The sequence below is a fragment of the Lynx rufus genome, unplaced genomic scaffold (assembly GCF_022079265.1).
Source record: "Lynx rufus isolate CCGP_SWC_20201006 ecotype Redwood Valley unplaced genomic scaffold, mLynRuf1.p SCAF_2, whole genome shotgun sequence".
Taxonomy (NCBI): Eukaryota; Metazoa; Chordata; class Mammalia; order Carnivora; family Felidae; genus Lynx; species Lynx rufus.
In genome coordinates this window covers 179527781-179545814 of record NW_025814834.1, presented here as the reverse complement: position 1 = coordinate 179545814, position 18034 = coordinate 179527781, and the positions used below count along the sequence as shown (strand labels likewise).

Sequence of the window (18034 nt, the reverse complement as noted above, 5' to 3'; positions counted from 1 at the left end):
TCCAGACACACTGCTTAACTTACTGCACTTAACCACTGCCTGTGAGAAAAGCAGGCCCCATTGGTCCCCACCAGCACCTCTGGGCTGGAGAGGGATCACCAGAGGAAGGAGGCTCCCTGGGCCTTTCCTCAGGTGGGGACCGCAACATGGCCACCTATTGTCCACTTTCGGGATAACTGAAGCCAGAGTTCCCCCCCACCCCGCCCCAGGCAGCACAGTGCAGGACAAGGAGCATGAATGTGTTTTGGAGTCGTGCACACCTAGGTCCAAAACCATCTATTAACATGAAGCAGGTCAGCAAGTCACTTAACCTCTCTGTACCAAGGTTCGACCTGAAAATAGGGTAACAAAGTCCCCTAGAATTGGTAGATGGTTTAAATGAGGAAACATGGAAATCTCTACACTCAGAGCCTGGAACAAACTCAGAAACCAGTTGCCCCTGTTTAATGAAAGGCAAACGCACGGTGCTGGGAGGGCCCCGGTCTCGTTCCTGGGGGTGCACATCATCAGAGTCCACATGGCCCACCATGATGACGCGCTCTACCCAAACGCCTCTCTCTGAGAAAGATGCCCCGAGGAATGCCTTGGCTTGCTGTCAAGCGTCCCAGAGGTTCTGAGAGGCAGGAGGAAGAACCCCCCCATCTCTCAGATACCAGGAATCCTCCAAAGCCGGCAAGGGCGTGAAATTGCATGCTGGAGTGGCTGTAGGCATTATCAATTCCCAGAGAATCCTGCCCCAGAAATCCAATCCATTTTAATTTATGACTTCACAAATTAATAAAAAGAGAAATGTCTGTCGAAATAAAAGAATGAAGGTGTTTGATGGCCGCTTAGTGAGCGAGACGTCTGTGGTGTCAGGTCATGTGAGGCTTAGGGGCAGACGACCTCCAGATGGGGATGGGCAGCTTTAGGAGGGCCAGGGACTAAGGGGGTGGGGGCTACCAGTGTCCTGCTGCTGGCAGGAAGCAAGGCATGGGGCCATCCCGTCATGCAGGAGAGGTCACACCCATGGTCCTTCCCATGGGCTCAGGTGAAGTCCTTCTAGCTGGTCAGCCTCTAACTTGCTAGGTGATCTCCAAAAACCTCCAGGCCTCCACTTACTGATCTATGGTAGGAAAGTATACTTGGTTCATCAGTAAGGTCCCCCTTCCAGTGGAAAGGTTCTAAGACGATGAACAAAATCCCATTTTCAGTAATCAGTACCCAAAGTTGCAACTCACTCACCTTGGACCAACCTCCCCACCCCTACCCTGTACCCCTCCCATCATGTGCCTGGAGGTGGGTGAGAAGCTGTCTCCAATCAAGTGAGCTATAATTAGAGCTAAAATGCTACTTTCATTAGGCAAATGTCCCAGGCTTTCCTACTGTGACTCTTGGCCGTATCTGATAGACACAAAACCCAGAACCAGAAGGAAGGAGAGCCAGGAGAAATCCCAGCCAGCTAAGGGCAGATGACATAGTGGGGGAACACAAGAACATGGGGACCTGCTCCCAAATGCCTTTCCCTCTCTATGCAAACCTCCTACTTATTCTAAAATGTGAAACTGGTGTATGTGGGAGAGAGAGACTGGGATGCCGTTTACTCCAGCACTGATGCTTTGCCACATTTTTTTCATTTCATCCATGTAACCCCATAAGGCAGGTGCCATCACTCCATTTTACAGATGAGTAAACTGAGCCGTAGGGAGACTGGACAACCTGCCTGAGGTCTCACAGGACCTGGACCCAAATATATCACACAACCAAAGCCACTATACCTTACTATTGTCTGGAATCTTTCTTTGAGCTGGCATAGTCCTTAGGAACCCGGTAGGCTATAGAGGCGAACCTGGTAGGCTGTGGAGGTTGCTATGGCAACACCAGTTAAATGAGCAGTGGGTCAGCTACCAAGTTCCCCACTTGGTGGGGAGGCAGTGAGCAAGCCTGCTACCAGGTCCTGCTGCCCCCAATTCTGCCTGTCCCTTGAAGTCCCACTCTGGCCCACCTCCTCCAGGCAGCCCTCCTTACCCACAGGCCTTGCCTGCCCCTGACCAATGTAACTTGGCACAAGAGGTGGGATCCTGGGCCTTGTGCCCCAGCTGGGACAAGGAAGGTGCTAGGAGTCCAGGAATCTTAGATCACGGTCTTTGGAATTATGAGATGTTAGAAATTGAGGCCCGAAGAGGGACGGGAAAGTGTGCAGGATCTCACAGCAAATTCACTGGGAGAGTCCAGAGGAGAGCTGGGCCTCCCAACTCCCAGGGTGCAGCCTTGAGTCCTGCTCCCACGGGCACTCCATCAAGCCTGAGAGCCTGACGAGCCCACTCGTCTTCTATCACAGAAGGCCGACCAGCCACAAGCAACCTGTGCGTCCTGGAAGCAAAGCCCCCAACTTCTCTGGGCCTCTAGTTATTCAACTATGGGCACAAAGTAGACCTGGGAGGCAGGAGGGGGGAGGCTGGAGAGCCCCTGCCAAGGGATAGATAGGAAGGCAACAACTGCTAGAGGGAGAAAGCCAGAGGGAAACGTGGGGCAGGGCAGGGAGGAGAGGGAGGGTCAGAGGGAGGATGAGGAGAGGGGCAGGCAGAGGGGGGAGGTGGTCCAAGAGAACAGGGTGGAGAGGGCTCCAGAGATAGGGTAAGGGAAGATGAAAATGTACACTCACACAAGGAGGCAGAGACACAGGGAGAAGGGGGAGCCTAGCTCTCAGGCAGCAGGACAGACCCCAATAATAATGGTGATGAAGCTCCCCCCATCCCCCTGCTGCCTCCTTTGTCCATGGTGACTGCTGGAGTGGGTTGGGATGGCCCAACTAGCTGACTACAGTCCCCCTGCAAAGCCCCCTGTGGCCACAGCCCCTTCCCCACACACACACTCCCAGCCATATGCAACTCTGCCCCTTGTTAGCCAGGCAGCCTCCGGCAAGTGGCCAAACCCATCCTGGCCTCAGTTTCCTTCTCTCTAAACGGGGATCCGAAACTGCGCTGAAGATGAGAGTCACAGTGGGCGTGGCTAGGCTTTGTTCCTTCTGCAGCTCAGGAGGAAGCTCAGGACAAGCTCCAGGACAGGTTGGCCGTGTGGGGAGTACGAAAAGGATAGGGCGGATGGCCTGGCCAGGGAAGGCAGAGGCAGCCGCGCAAGGAAACGAGGGAGCCTCCTATCTTGGGCCAGGGTTGCTCTTGCTCTCCCTTTCTCTCTCCCTTTCTCTCTCTCTCTCACGAGGAGACCGCTAGCTCTGTTGCTAAGAGACGAGGAAACTCAGTTATCACCAGCCACAGCCCTAGACAGGGACAGGACGCAGGCCTCCACTGTCCCCACCTCTGCATCTGGGGCAGATGTGACCCCTGAGGAGTGTGACTTGGGTGTTCACCAGCCCTACCCTCCTCCACGTGCTCCCCCCTCCCAACCTTTTGTCTCAGTTTTACTCTGCTGAGGCTCTGCCTCGGGACCCCTGGGTCCTTCCCCACCCCCTTCTCATCTCCTTTTTAATTTAACAAATGTCACGGAATGACCTGCCGGGTGTGAGTTTGCTTTGAGGATTAGGGCCTGGAAAAGAAATCACGGAGAGACAAAGCCCTGAGCGTGGGAGGCGGGCCTGGCGCTTGGCTCTGGCCCTCTGCCTCACCCCTAGTTGCCCCTGCTGCCACCCAGCCTGCCATGGAGGCCAGGGCTCCTGGGTTCAGCCAGCTCAGGGCAGAAGAAAGAGCAGGGGCCTCAAAGTCCTGGCTGGGTAGTCTTGCACAAGTCTCTCAACCTCTCTGAGCCTCAGTGTCCTCTTTTGCAAAGGCTGCTGCGAGGAGAAGATGAATTAATGCACACTAAGCGCCTAGCACACAGTAAACATGCAATAGGCTCCTGCTGTTACCAGTACTGCTAGAATTATGATCAGAGCCCTCCAGAAAAATTGTGTGTGTGTGTGTGTATGTGTGTGTGTGTGTGTGTGTGTGTGTGGCAGAGAGCCCCTGAGGATATGCTCTGGGTGCTTCTGGGCAGAAGGGCTGTTTCTAGCTCCTGATGCTCCAGGAGCAGGGCTCAACCTGCAAGAGGCCTGTGAGGAAGTTACCAGAAACTAGCACTGGATACACCTGGCTCTTTGCCAGGGGCCCCCCAAGGGTGTGGCAGAAGGTCGGTGTGGAGTTGTGTCTGACAGATTGCCTCACTTGAACCTCCCAACCTCCCAGCAAGGAAGCTCTGATGAGGAAGCCGAGCCCCGCCCCCCTCCCCAACCCCAACCCTCCCCACATGCAGCCCCCTCCCTCAGCCCTAGGGCCAGGACTCACTGCACGTGGTCTCTGCCTCATCGGAGCCGTCGGGACACTCCTCCTCGCCATCACACTTCCACCTCTCCGGGATGCAGTGGCCGTTGCCACAGGTGAAGTCGCTGTCCGCACAGGTCTTCTTGGCTGCGGGGCAAGGAAAAGAGCGTGAGGGGCCTGGTGGGCACAGGTTTTTTCAGGATACAGTCAAGTGGCACTGCGGTGCCCAGGATGTGCTCTGTCTGAAAGCAGGACCCCATGACCTCCCACCACCCCACCAGGCCATGGAGTGCCTCGCCTACCAAGAGAGGACAGGAGAGAAACGCTTAGTCATTCCCCAGGCATCTGCTGAGCACCAGGTGGAGGCAGGTGACGCCTGGCCCTGCCTGCAAGTTCAGGAGCTCAGGTTCAACAAGGGTGACAGGACCCATCCACCAAGGGACTGCCTGTTCCCCTGTCATATTCCTCTTCCCCCAAAGTCCAGTTCCACTGCCACCACCTCCAGGAAGTTTTCCCCCATCGCCGATGGCAGTTACAGTCACCCCTTTAGCCATTTCTCAATCCCTTTACTGGCCTGTCCTGCTCCCCCCAACCAGGCCCCTCTGGAAGCACCAGGGAGCTGTTGCTAATGAATCCTAAAAGCAAATGATTACTCTGAGACAAGATTAATGAGGTATGTTCTGTTTGGAGTGATGAAAAGAGCATCTACTGGGTAAGAGACCCAAATCAGTCTCCTAAGAGTAAGAGGCACTTAGACACTCTGGAAGGGAGGCTCCACATGGGGGTCTGAATCCCGGCTCTGCCTCTCTCTATCTGTACGACCTTAGGGGTGTTACTTAACCTCTGAGCCTCTGTTTTCTTAATGGGAAGAAGAAAACAAAAAGGCTCTGAGGAGGAGTGACAAGCTACAATGTGTGAAGCATATGGAAAGAGACCCTGGCACAGAAGGTGCAGTAAGCAGCAACTACTGCTGTTTTTATGGTTTCAGCCTTAGTTCGAACAAGCTAAGGAAACAGGTGTTCTGTGCCCTCGCAGGGAACTTATGTAGCAGGCTGAGATCTCACAGCTGGTAACAAAACTGGGATAAGAAGGCAGGAACATGGTTTGCCTTCCTCCCTGTCCCTCTACTGGCCTGATGTTCCTCCAGGGTAGGGATGCTGTCATATTCAGCACAGGACCCGACTCAGGGTTGATCTCAGTGGGGACAATGAACTGTATGGGAACATGGCTCCCACACCTCCAGGGCCGGGACTCACCTGCTCCCAGGGACGCTTCTTCCCAGTGACCAGCGTTGAATTATGTAAATCCTCCCACGGGCCCTCTGGCTGCTTCTGGGGCCATGCAACTGCTCCGCCTGGCCTGAACAGCCTGGCAGGGATTTGGGGACAGACCCTGGGTCTCCTGAATCCATTGTATTTCTGCCTTTCAGTAGAATCCTTGCAGTACATCTGCATTCTGAGGTGAATTTTTTTTTTCACCCTTTCTTTAGAAGAATACCTCTGTCTGTGCAGGGCTAGCAGAAACTCGAGGAATCAGTCTACCTACAGATTGGGCAGAGGAATGGGATCTGAGGCCCAGAGAGGGAAAGGGGCTGGCCCAGGGAAACACAGCAAGGCAGGGATCAGAACCACCTTTCCTGGGGCACCTGGGTGGCTCAGTGGGTTAAGTGTCCAAGTTTGGTTCAGGTCACGATCTCATGGTTCCTGAATTCAAGCCCCACATTGGATTCTGCACTGACAGCTCAGAGCCTGGAGCCTGCTTCAGATTCTGTCGCTCTCTCTCTCTCACGCTCTCTCTCTCTCTCTCTGCCCCTCCCCCTGCTTGTGCGTGTGTGTGCGCTCTCTCTCTCTCCTCCCAAATAAACATTTTTAAAAATTTAAAAAAAGAAAAAAGATGGGGCGCCTGGGCGGCTCAGTCGGTTGAGCATCTGACTTTGGCTCAGGTCATGATCTCATAGCTCGTGGGTTCGAGCCCCGCGTCGGGCTCTGTGCTGACAGCTCGGAGCCTGGAGCCTACTTCCAATTCTGTGTTTCCCTCTCTCTCTGCCCCTCGCCTGCTCACACACTCTCTCTCTCTCTCTCTCTCAAAAATAAATAATAAACATTAAAAAATTTAAAAAAATTAAAAAAAAAAAAGAAAAAAAGAAAAAAGAAAGAACCACCTCTCCTGCCTCCCAGTCCGGATCCCCAAGCAGCCCTCCCTGAGCCCCGCACCGAGGAGCTATTGTGGGTAATAGATACCAACGCCACGGCCTGAAATAAGTACAATTACCAACCACAGCACGTGGGACATTTTGTAACACGAACACCAGAACATCCCTTCCACAAGAAGCTCAGCGTCCACAGAAGAGAAGAAATGTATATACCAATGTCTCCCTCATCCTGCTCAAACCTTCTCCAAGTGCATTCTGTGTGCCAGTCTCTGTGCTGAGGAAAGCTTGACACAGAAGTGTTAAGTACATGCCCAAGGTCACATCTGGGTGGGAGCAGGGCCACAATTTCACTTCAGTCAGATACCCCTCTACCTTACCATGGCTCCCCAAACAAAACACTCAGCAGCATCAGATTTGGAAGAAAAGCCTCAAACTAGGTGGGAAAAATCCCATGGCAGCTTTGGCTTGGCATTCAGTGAGCCTGCCTCTGCGCCAGGCTCTGCACTGAGCACACAGAAGAGAAATCAGCCCAACCTGCCCCCCGGAAACTCAGTGCGGGTGAAGAACGGGCAGAACCCAAAAGAGCAAGGTCAGCTTGATGGAGAAGGTGATAAAGGGGCTCTGTCGCTGGCCTGGACCAGCCAGTCACTATCCAAAGACCCTTTCCTTCCTCCTTGCTGGGAGCCTGGGAGCGAGCTTGGCCTCCCACAGTGTGCCAAGCCCTGAATGCACCTGGCAAGGAGACCAGGGCAGCCAAAACACCATCATAGTCCTGAAGGGCGGCCTTGAGACCAAACAGGCTCAGGAAGGAAGTGGCAGCCTCAGGAATGGATGACTCCTGGCATGTTCTGGAGAACAGATTTGTTCACTGTCCTGACTGGTTTGGACAGTTTTCACCCTGGTGCTCTGGCCCGGCACCTTTCACCCAATATCCCAGTGACTCCTCGAATCTATCCTGGTAGTGCTGTTAATCCCATTTTACAGAAGAGGAACCTGAGACTCAAAGAGGTGAGGGTGGTAGGTGGCAGAAGTGGGATTTTAATTCCATGAGCCAAAGCTTGAGCTCTTTCCACAGGCTCTTTCTAAGGCCCTCAGGCTCAGAGGACCCCAGAAGAGCAAATGCAGTGTGATCAGTGAAATAAATAGCTCTCGGGTCCCCAGGGCCACAGGACAAGGCAATGAGGCAGATCAGGCACACAGATGAAGTATTCCCCTTGGAATGTGCCCAAAAGCGTATGCCAGAATAACTGTGGGCTTGCGACAATCCGTCTCTGCTAATGGACCACCCTGGGGAAACTGAGGCAGCATGACCACTTTCGGGTTGGGGACCAGACTAAATGCCCTAGTGGGCCACATCTGTAACCACATGGAAAGATTTGGAACAAGAGCTGAGACTGAATGCTGGCATGGCCCCCTCCTCTCTGGGTGACCTTGGGCAAGTTCCTTCCCTCTCTGGGCAAGTGGGGGGTGGGGAGGGTGGCTTTCCCATGAAGCACTGCTACAAGAACAAAAGGCAAAAAAGGCTCTCCCAGGGGATCCCAGCAAGCATCCCAGTGTTGGGTCATTCAGTGTAATGAGCCCGACAGTCCCTCGTCAAGAGGCTACATCAGCCCTGCCAAGGCATGCCCGTCAGAGCAAGCCATGCCAGACCCCCATTCCTAGCCTTGGCTCCAACTCCCAGGGTGATTCCCCAGCTGGGCTTGAGGCTGTGGCTCCCTGTTTCCAGGGATTTATTTCCTTCCATGCCAGTCTGCCCCTTGGACAATACCCACCTCTGTGAGCCCCTGTACTCCACAACCCAGGAGCTGTACATAGTCATCCAGGGTCTGCGACATCATAATCTGGTGCCATGGCAACAGATGGGCCGCCACAAAGGATTTGGGATTCCAGAGGGTGGCGGGGAGGAGCTGACCCCAGGGCAGAGTTGGGGAGAATGGGAAATCCAGGACAAAGGAGGGAGGCGTTGCTACTTATAACAAGAACACAGGCAGAGGAAAGCATCAGACAGTCCATGGTCAGACAAACTCTACTCTGCTGCTTGGGCTGTGTCACCTTTTGCAAGTTACACAACTTCTCTGAGCCTCACTTTCTTCACCCACATTCGTAGCTAATATCCTTGCTTCGCCAAACACACAAGGCTGTGGGAAGCAAAGGGGCTGAGGATGTTATCAGAGCATTATAACTGAAAAGCGTAAAGGTGCAAGTTTGAGGCGTGGGAAGTCAGCAGCCAGCCCCAGCTGCTGCGTATGTGTGTGACATCGGGTCCATCAGTCACATGGGGCCTGCCTCCTCATTTGGAAATGGAGGTGTGGTGCTGACTGAATCTTAAGTCCTGCTCAACACCCAGAGTCTATGATCTTGTGCAATTATTATGATCACGCAGCACCTCCCAGCTTCCCCACCCCCGGAGGCCTCCTTCCCTGAGACAATAAGATCCTTCCCACTGCTGTTCCCCACCCACGCTCATCCAGCAGCCCCAGTGCAGACAGGGGGCTTCAAAACAAAGATCGGTCAGGGCTGCCAGGTGGAGCGGCTTGGTGTGGATTCCTCTTGGCAATCAGTGCTCTGTCCAGGGAGAGCCCAGGGTCTCCAAGGTCCCTCCCTCTACAACTCTCCCATTCTGTAAGGCAGAAAACCAAGGCCCAGAGAGAGGTGGCTACTCAAGGTCACAGCACATGTTTGTGGGAAGGCTGCACTTGAGCCCTGATATATTCTGACTCTGTGGCCAGGAAGCCAGGGGGTGGGTCACCTGACCCAGCCCAGGCATTAAAGACTTCCCGAAGGAGGGGACTATGTTCAAGGAAGAGGAGTCGGCCAAACCACCCAAACCACGGGAGTGAGGAGAGCGACAAAGGGCATTCCAGGAGGTGGGATAACGGCCTGGGGTGTGGGGGAGCCAGCAGAATGGCAATCTGGGGCAGGAGAGGAGGCAAGTGGCAAGGGGCCTGGGAGCTCTACCATGCCAGCACCAAGCTGCCCCTCAGAGGCCCAGCACAGGGGCTTTACTTTCTCTGAGCTCACCCAGCCTCTGCTGAGCACAGGGGCCTACTGCTTCGCAGCCCACAAAATCCGTGGCTCCAAACTGCCTGGGCTTCCTTCAGGATCTGGTGAGACTGTGCGAGATGGATGACTGGCCCCTGGCAGAGGAAGAGAGAGGCAAAGGGGCGGGAGAGAAGGGGCAGCCATCCACCCAGATGTTTGTGAGAAGACTTGCTATTTTCCCCCTTGGAGATGCATGACCCCCACTGGCTTACTGAAGGTCCTGAGAAGGCCTGCAGATATCAGAATGACTTTGTTTCCTCCCACACTTCCCAAACCTGGTTAGCCAAGGGACATCCTTTGCAGGTGCCATTGTCTATTAATTTTCCAAGAAACAAATGGGCCAATAAACGACACCCGAGGGCATACTACTGCAATGCCAGCCCCTCATCCTGCAGATAAGAAGATGAGGCCCGGGGAGGGGAAGGACTGGCCTATGGTCACACAGCAGAGGCTGGTACCCAGGCTTCTGTCTCTGGGCCAGCCCCACCAAGCCATGAAAAAAAGGAGAAGGTATTCACAGACACTTGGCCGAAGCTACGGGAAGACCCCAGTCCTCAGAGCGGGGACCTACCTGTGCAGAGAAGAGCAGGAAAGGGGGGATTGGGACCAGGCCACATGGGACAGGTTGATGAGAGAGATGTCAGGGATACTGGCCCTCAGGTTTCTGCAGACAGGCTGTGGGCCCCAGGGAATATTCTCTGAGGGCAGAGCAGAGACCCATAGGCAAGGTGGATTCCAGCTCAACACGACTGCTGACGCACTTGGGTCAGTCCCTTCCCCTCCCACGGCACAGAGGGACTGATCTGTCCCCATTTCCTCTCCCAGGCCTGGACCAACACCGGATAGCTTGGCTCCGGCCCTGCAGCCCAGCCCTAAGGCAGCTGGGCCCCTTGTACCCGGGTCGGGGAGATGAAAGGGCTGCTCCCCCCACAGTTACACTACTGCAGAGCTCGCCAGGCCCCAGCATTGCCAAGACAACCGCTGCCAGCAGAATGAAGATCCGGGTGGGGGCAGGGGGCGTGCCAGCCCGCCCCTGGCCTACTAACCTGGCAGGCAGATTTAAATGACAGCCCAGGAAGCTACTATTAAACTGTCACCCCAGTCAACGGGACGACAGACCCGGAGTGTTCTCCGGCTGCAGCAACAACACAGCAGGAGTGAGAGGGGGAGGAGACGGTGGCCCAGAGCAACCTGCACCCCCTCCCGGGAGGCCCCCGTCTGCCTGCCCAGTCACCCGCTGGCCAGAGCCACCCTCTCGGGCTGTGGCGAGTCCTGGCACGGAGCTGCAGCACAGCACAGGGCCCGGAAAACTTTATTTTGAGGCACAGGAACCCTTTTACCAAGTGAAACCCCAACATATAAAACAGACAAAAATAGAGGTGCAGTACTTACTGGAAAGAGGGTGAGGGGAGACCCCATCGGCTGTTTCCCCATCATCCCCTGGGCTCACAGCCCATCCCCAGCAGCACTGGGTTCAAACCCCAACCCCTCCCCGGATGTGTGATGCTCCTAAGAACCCTCTGTTTAAAGACTCCATGGGTCTAGGTGCCTGGCTGTCTCAGTCTGTACAGCATGATTCTTGATCACGGGGTCTTAAGTTCGAGCCCCATGTTGGGTGCAGAGATTACTTAAAACTAAAATCTTAAAAAAAATAAAGATCCCATGAGTCTAATCTAACATTTAGAACAGCTTCCATGGATTTAAGATTGTAACTCTCTAAGGAGCCAAGGTTCTAAGCACATTGTGATCTGCTCACGCTCAGTCCCGTGACGGGACTCCAGGACAGTTATAGCATGAGTCACGCAGGTCCATAAGCTGTGGATGGCCTCCAATTCCATCCTTGCAAGGCACTGTGTCTCTCAATCCAAGCGTCCACACGCTGACAATCACACTCAAGGCTCTAGGCGATGCTGGAAAGGCAAATGGTTCCCACAGTGTCCCAACACCCACGAAGCGTGGTGGGCGGGGCTTGGCTCCCAGCTTTGTGCTGCCCAGCAGGCTCCAGGGCCTGGGGCCACCACCATCCATCAGCAGGTGACATCTGAGTGCGGTTCTCCCCCCCACCCTCTCATCCCACCTGGGGAGAAAGAGGAAATGAAGCAGCAGCAGGTGCTGGGGGGGCCGGGAGGGGCGGGCATGTGAAGGGTTTGAAGGAAAAAATGAAAGAATGGAACAGTGAGCCTCAGAGGACCGCTCTCTGGTGAGGGCATCTTTGCTTTCAAATTGGGCAGTTTCCCTTAAGATTTTCCAGGTTCTCTCCTCCTCTTCCACCTCACTACACGAAGAGGCTGCACATTTCTTAACCGGTCCAGATCATAAGACAAAACCAAAATACAAGGTATGGAAATGAGGTGTAGAAGGTTGGGAGGTTGGAGGCGAGACTGGATGAGAGGCAGCCACAGAGAGGTCTTCTTGGAGGAGGTGATTCCCCGGCAGGAAGGGCAGCTGAGGGATGGCTGAGGGGAATACAGAACCGGTGGAGTATCCCCCGGTCGACTGTGGCCAAGGATACAGACGTTGCTCATGAGCTGTCCACACTACCTTGTTTTAAAATGGAGACACAGGGTCTCCATACTACCCTCAGCTGGGGGGGTCCTTGGAGGGGCATGCCATCCACTAGGTGAGGATGGAGAGGGAGCTCCAGATCGGGAGAGGGGCTAGAGCAAGACTTCCTGGCCAGACTTGAACCCTAGCCCCTTCTTCCCCAGTCCAGGGCTCTTGCCTCAACATCCTTAGCCCAGGTGTTCACCTGGATGCACACCAGTGCTTCCCCATCATTTCCTTCATCTCACTGATCGCCCCACACAGGGTCTGGAGCCAAGTGGGTGCTCAGAGAATATCTATGGCCCCACTCCTCTGATGGGCCATGTGACCTCTTCCCACTCTGCACGTCAGTTTCCTTTGTGAACAAATCTTTAAGGACACCCTCCAGCTGAAATTCTGGGCCAGTGACTCTATGACATAGGTGTTGCTGCCCCTCCAAAAGGATCACCTGGGACTTCCCACAGCCGAGTCCCTCCTCTGGGCCCCAGCACATCAGAGCTGCTCTCAGAAGCTGCCGGCCACCCCGGCCCCACCGTCACCAAGGGAGGTCCAAGCCCTAGCTGGGGTATGTGGGACTCCCTGTCGCCACGGGGAAGATGAGCGTCTCCGAGGGACAGACGACAAAGGGGTCTAACTGTCACAGTGATTTGTGGACACAGGAGGTATTGAGCCAGTGACAGCTGTAGGGGGTGGCGGAAGATGGGGGTGGGGGAGAGGGGAAGGGGATCTGCAGGGGTCCTTGGCTGGTGCCTGCAAAAGGACCAAACATTATAAGAGAGGTGCTGCTTAGATGATAAGGCGGCACTCAGCTCAGGCCCCAAGCCCTGGCTGGTCCCACCCTGGATTTGGGCCACCCACCTGGCACTGGGATTTTAGGGCCCAAGGAAACAGCTGGAGGGAAACTCATGGCACCCTCAGAACAGAAGCCTCCAGAGGGCAGGAGGTGTGGCTGGGAAAGCCTCTATGACCACCAGCCAGAGTCCTGCCTGGCTCCCAGCGGCATACTGTTCCTCCAGTCAGATGGGAAGCAGAGAGCTGGCCCCAGTGGGGACTCAGCCTCCTCTGACCAGAGGACTTTCCTGTCTAACCCCAGCCAGGGCACCTGAGCTGGGGATGCACAGCTCTGCCTCCCTTGGGCAGACTTTGGAGCCTGCCAGGGCACCCACCTTCTGGGCCCTGTTCTCCTGGCACCAGCGCCCTGCTAGAAAGAGAAGCAGTTCTTCTGCCTCTTCCTCTGCGGCTGAAGAAAAGGCTCTAGATCCCACTCCAGCCAGGCTCGGCCCCCAACAAGCTGCGTAGCACCCGACAGACTGCTCTGGGCTCCGCTACCTCTACCCACTTTGATTTTAAGTAGGAAACCTAGGGCTCCCCAGGGCAGAACTCTGCAGCCAGGGGCAAGGAAGCCAGGCCAGAGGGGTCGGAGAACACACAATGGGCAGGCACCGCCTCAGGCAACAGCCTGCGTTGGGCTTGCTGGTGATCAGGGAGTGAATGATGGAGTGAAGACCCCTGCCTGTCTGGGAGGGGGGCAGTCCCTCCACCCGCCCCTCAGGCAGTCAGGGCCCTGCCCCTGCAGCAGTGTTGATGCAGCACCCTCTGCCTAGCAGGCAGTGGCTGGACACCCTGGGAAGCAGCCCTGGCTAAGTGGAAATGCAAATGCTTTTGCCAATTAGGCTGCTAGGAGAAGCACTGCCCAGGAGGTCCCCCACTGGGTCATCCTGGTGACAAATGGGCAGCACATCTCCCGTCTCTGGCCTGGGGGTCCTGGCTGTATTATGTGACCTTGCCTACTCAGTGCCTTCTCTCTTCCTCCATGACATGGCTGGATTGGATAAGAAGATCTCTACGTGCTTTCCTTCAGAGGTATGGTGTTATCCACCACAAGGCCCAGAACAAGGCTGATAGATAGAGGGAACTGTGGCTCTGTCCCCAGGCCCCCTAAGCCACTCCTGTGGCTCCAGGTGGGGGGCGATAAAACCAGAGCCAGTAGCCATTGTCCTGCTGAAGGCCTCTCTGTAATCTGAAAGCCATCTTTCTTTCCTTGTCCTGCCAGGTTCCCATCTGCCCCAGGAGATGACCAAGTGTCTCAGTAGGGTCCTCACGGACACCTCAAGGTACACTGCTAGCTGCTCTGGCCCATCCCTGGCTCCCATGGGCTTCCACATGCACTCAAAGGTCATGGGCAAAACCGTGGGCTTCCCTCTGGCTACTTTTACTCGTGCAGCTCCACCAGGCAGGAGGTCCTTCTTCTGTCTCCACCCGGCAAACTCTCCCCACTCCTCAACACTAGCTCAAGCATCTGCGGTTGATGGGGTCTGACAATGCCCTCCACCTCCAATAAGGCAGAAAGGAGGGGAGGCCCAGCCTGCGGTGCCAAGGGAAAGCATTCACAAACTCCATTCCCACAGGCTGCTTATCTGGCTGCCATATTTTTGGCAGGCTAGATCTGGGCAGTGCCCGGAGCATGCCCTTCCAGGCTGCACCCACCTTGGCAGTCAGTGACGAGTTGAAGATCTGCAGTCCTGCTGGACAGCATTCATTTCCCGGCTGGGGCTCTGGGGAGGCCTCCCCTCCACCAGACTGGAGCAAAGTAAGCTCAGTATGTCATCCCAACGGCTCGGTCGGCCGATGACACGTGGCTCAGGTACCACCATGAAGTCAGTCTCAGGGAGATGCAGACCCTTCATGTCTCATGGTAGCTGGGCCCTTAGCTACAGGAAGACCCTTCACAGGGCTTCTCTGCGGGAGCCCCACAAACCCAGCCCTGGGTTGGGGGTGTGGGGAGGAGCCTCTGAGTGGTCTGGGCCTTGGAGTCCTGGGCACACCTCTCCAGGCTTCCCTGGACCTCTGCAGTGACCTTGGAAAAATCCCTTACACTTCCTGTGCCTCAGTTTCCCCATCTAGACATGGGAGAAGAAAGAAGTCAGGTTTTCCATGTGTGTCATTCATGGGCCTGCCTTGGGTACCCCGCCAGGTCAAGAGGGGAAGGGACAGATGAACGGCTCTCTAGGCATGTGGGCAGGGCTGAGTGTTACAAGCCCAGTGTAATCAGCACCTGATTCCAGGAGAGGTGGCAGGAGTGCTGCTGCGTGACGAGGACAGCAGGGGATGTATGAGGTTCTGGCTAGGTGCTCCATGTGGGGAGGGGAAGGACCTTGAAAGTAGGGGCCACAGAGGAGCTCTGAGAGGGGGAACTGTGGGCTATTCAGGAGACAAGGAGATGTCTGGCTGGAAACTCAGCAGAGCCCAAAGGAAATCTGCAGAACTGGGATCCTGAATGGATGTGGTGTTGACGGCAGGTTCAAGATCCCTGCCTCCCACCCCCTAGCTCCTGCGCCTGGGTCTTCACAGCAGCTCTAGAGGGTGGGCAGTAGGGGAGGGGGGCATCACTCTCTTTGAGAGATGAGGAAGTAAAACCCTTGAGAGGCAATGGATTGTCCCAAGGTCACAGGGCTTGAGAAGGATCAGAACCCAGTCATCTTATCCCTAATGCTCTACAAAGAAATTGAGGGTGGTGAGGGTGCTGTGCGGCCTCAGACAGCCATCTCCCCTTGCTGAGTCTCAGTGCCCCAGCTGAAAACAAGGACATTGAACTTGGGAGTCTCAGCTCTCACCAGCACCTCCTCTCCTGCAAGTGGGGTTGCTGGTGGGGCAGAGGGGATAACTGGAAGCCCAGAGCTGGACCTCAAAGAAGAGGTGATTTTGGCTGGCAGCAGTGGGGGCTGGGGAAGCCCACCCTGAAAAATCTTGTTTCATCCAGAAGTAAAAGGTAGATTCTAAAAGCAGATGGAGGGGCGCCTGGGTGGCGCAGTCGGTTAAGCGTCCGACTTCAGCCAGGTCACGATCTCGCGGTCCGTGAGTTCGAGCCCCGCGTCGGGCTCTGGGCTGATGGCTCGGAGCCTGGAGCCTGTTTCCGATTCTGTGTCTCCCTCTCTCTCTGCCCCTCCCCCGTTCATGCTCTGTCTCTCTCTGTCCCAAAAATAAATAAACGTTGAAAAAAAAAAATTTAAAAGCAGATGGAGAAGGCGGTTTCCTTTTTGGCTTTTTGGTGCATCTGGAAGGAAATGGGGTCCACTCTCTGAAGCCCTTCAACATCCCTGGGGTTGGGGCCGGCAGGAAGTGGGAAAGTGCAAGCCACAACCCTGCCCGGCAGCAGGTTCCTGGGACAGATGACTCCAGGGTCCCTGAGCTCCCTCATCACACTGACCACCTTGGCTGCTTACATCTGCTTCAACTCCAGCCGGCAGCCAGCCTGCAGCTACACTAACAGCAAGCGACTCGGTGTCCTGGAACTGCCGGTGTGACTACAGGTGAGTTACTTAACCTTCCAGAGCCTTAGTTCCCTCACCTATAAAATGGGGCTAACAATCAATAACTAGCCCCCTTAGGAGGCACAAATCATGGGAGACTGTAGATGTTGAACTTATGGTGAACAGTACAGCCCACAAAGGCACTGGAGCTCTTGTTAATGATTGTTTTCTTACCATCACCTCCACACCACTTTTCCTTGCTGAGATTTTGGAGGAGGGCTCAGTTGCTTTCCTGCTGGAAGGGGAGAGGGCTCAGGACAATTAGACAAGGGGAGAACATTCTGGGTCCCCTGAGGTGCCGGGAGGTGGCCAGTACAGAGGGGGCAGTGGGAGATGGGGGTGGGTAGGTAGGCTCAGAAGGAGCCAACAAGGACTACAGGCAGAACATACCTGGAAGTCAGGTCCTGGAGGCCATCTGGTCCAACCCTTACCTTTCATAATTGGGGAAACTGAGATCAGAGGGGGCCTACACTAACCTCCCAAGGCAGCCCCAGCAAAGCAATTACACTCTTGCCCAAGACCCAGACATGGAGCAGAATGCAGTTTAAGAGGCTCACAGAATCATAAAATAGCCTTAGAATCACTGCATAGAAACTTCAATTCAAGGAGATGACCTTAGAATCTGGAAAACACACAGTTTAAAAGTACTTAAAACCAAATGGCCCAATGTTAGAGCTGTGGATGCACAGAATCTGTCCAACTTTGAAATCACAGAAAGAAATCTTAAACTCACAAAGAACAGAACCCTAGAAGGTTCTAATCCAGGCTCCAGGAGTGGCAAAAGCCTGCCCCTTCCCCCCACCAGTGCAGGAATCCTCTGTTCCCAGTGCTGACATATGGCCATTCTGCCCTCTTGAATGCTCTCAGCAACAGGGGACTCAGTCAGCGGTGCCCGCTGGAGGCTGGACACGTTCCTTCCTCTTGAACAGAGAGGGAAATAAGTTCTCAACAGGAGATCCCCACCTTGTACAAATGGGTTTTTCACCCCTCCTTGTTCTTTGGCTCTGGTCAGAAAGATTCCTAGGGAAGTGGAAAGGAGCCAAGAGCTGCCACAAAATGACTTTAACCACCAGACAGGCTGGTAATAGGTTTCGGTGGGAAAAAAGGAAGGAGAGGGGCGATTAATTCCAGCTTGCTATGCGATAAAGGAAATTAAGGCATAATACTGAGGAGGGAGCAGTTCTATTAACCTGCATGGAATACCAATGACTTCGGTCTTCTCAAAATTGCTAGAAATAAAGAGAAAACCCCAAAAGAGAATGTGATTGTGGCCCAGGGCTCATCTGGATTAGGCTGTTTGTTTGCCCTGGCACCCTAATGATGGGAATGAGGGAAAATTCCCCGTTTCCTGGGAGACGGCCGTGCCTGAGTCCGGGAGGAAAGGCAGGCCCACGCGTTGCCACTGGACCGCTTGGCAAAGAGCTCAGGGCAGAGGGGGTCCCCAGGCACCCTCCAGGGACAGCTCAGTGCAAAGGCCCTCAGGGCCTCTCCTTGTCCAGCACACTCCCTTGGTCTTGTGTTCTGGGGGGGACCAAGGGAGGGCCAACCTTCTGATGACCCCCCCATTCTAACTGGAAAGTCTTAGATCTCTGCTGCTGGAAGCCAAAAGAATTAAGCAGGGGGCCTACTGTACCAGGTGTCCTGCCAGCTGCCGGCAAGCCCTGCAGTTTGGTAAGACCCTCAGAGTTGGCCATGTCTCAGGGTGCTGGTCCTGCAGAGCTGGGGCTCAGGGCCCTGAGACCACCTACATA

At 54.9% G+C, this 18034-nt stretch overlaps 1 protein-coding gene across 3 annotated transcripts in view; it reads right to left on the bottom strand.

Moving 5' to 3' along the window:
* LRP8 (LDL receptor related protein 8) overlaps positions 1 to 18034 on the bottom strand; it is a 76352-nt gene that overhangs the window by 36163 nt on the left and 22155 nt on the right. For all 3 annotated transcript variants that reach the window (XM_047085226.1, XM_047085227.1, XM_047085228.1), the window contains exon 3: positions 4260 to 4382. In XM_047085226.1, coding sequence (XP_046941182.1) covers positions 4260 to 4382 — 123 coding nt within the window. The remainder of the gene's footprint in view (positions 1 to 4259; positions 4383 to 18034) is intronic.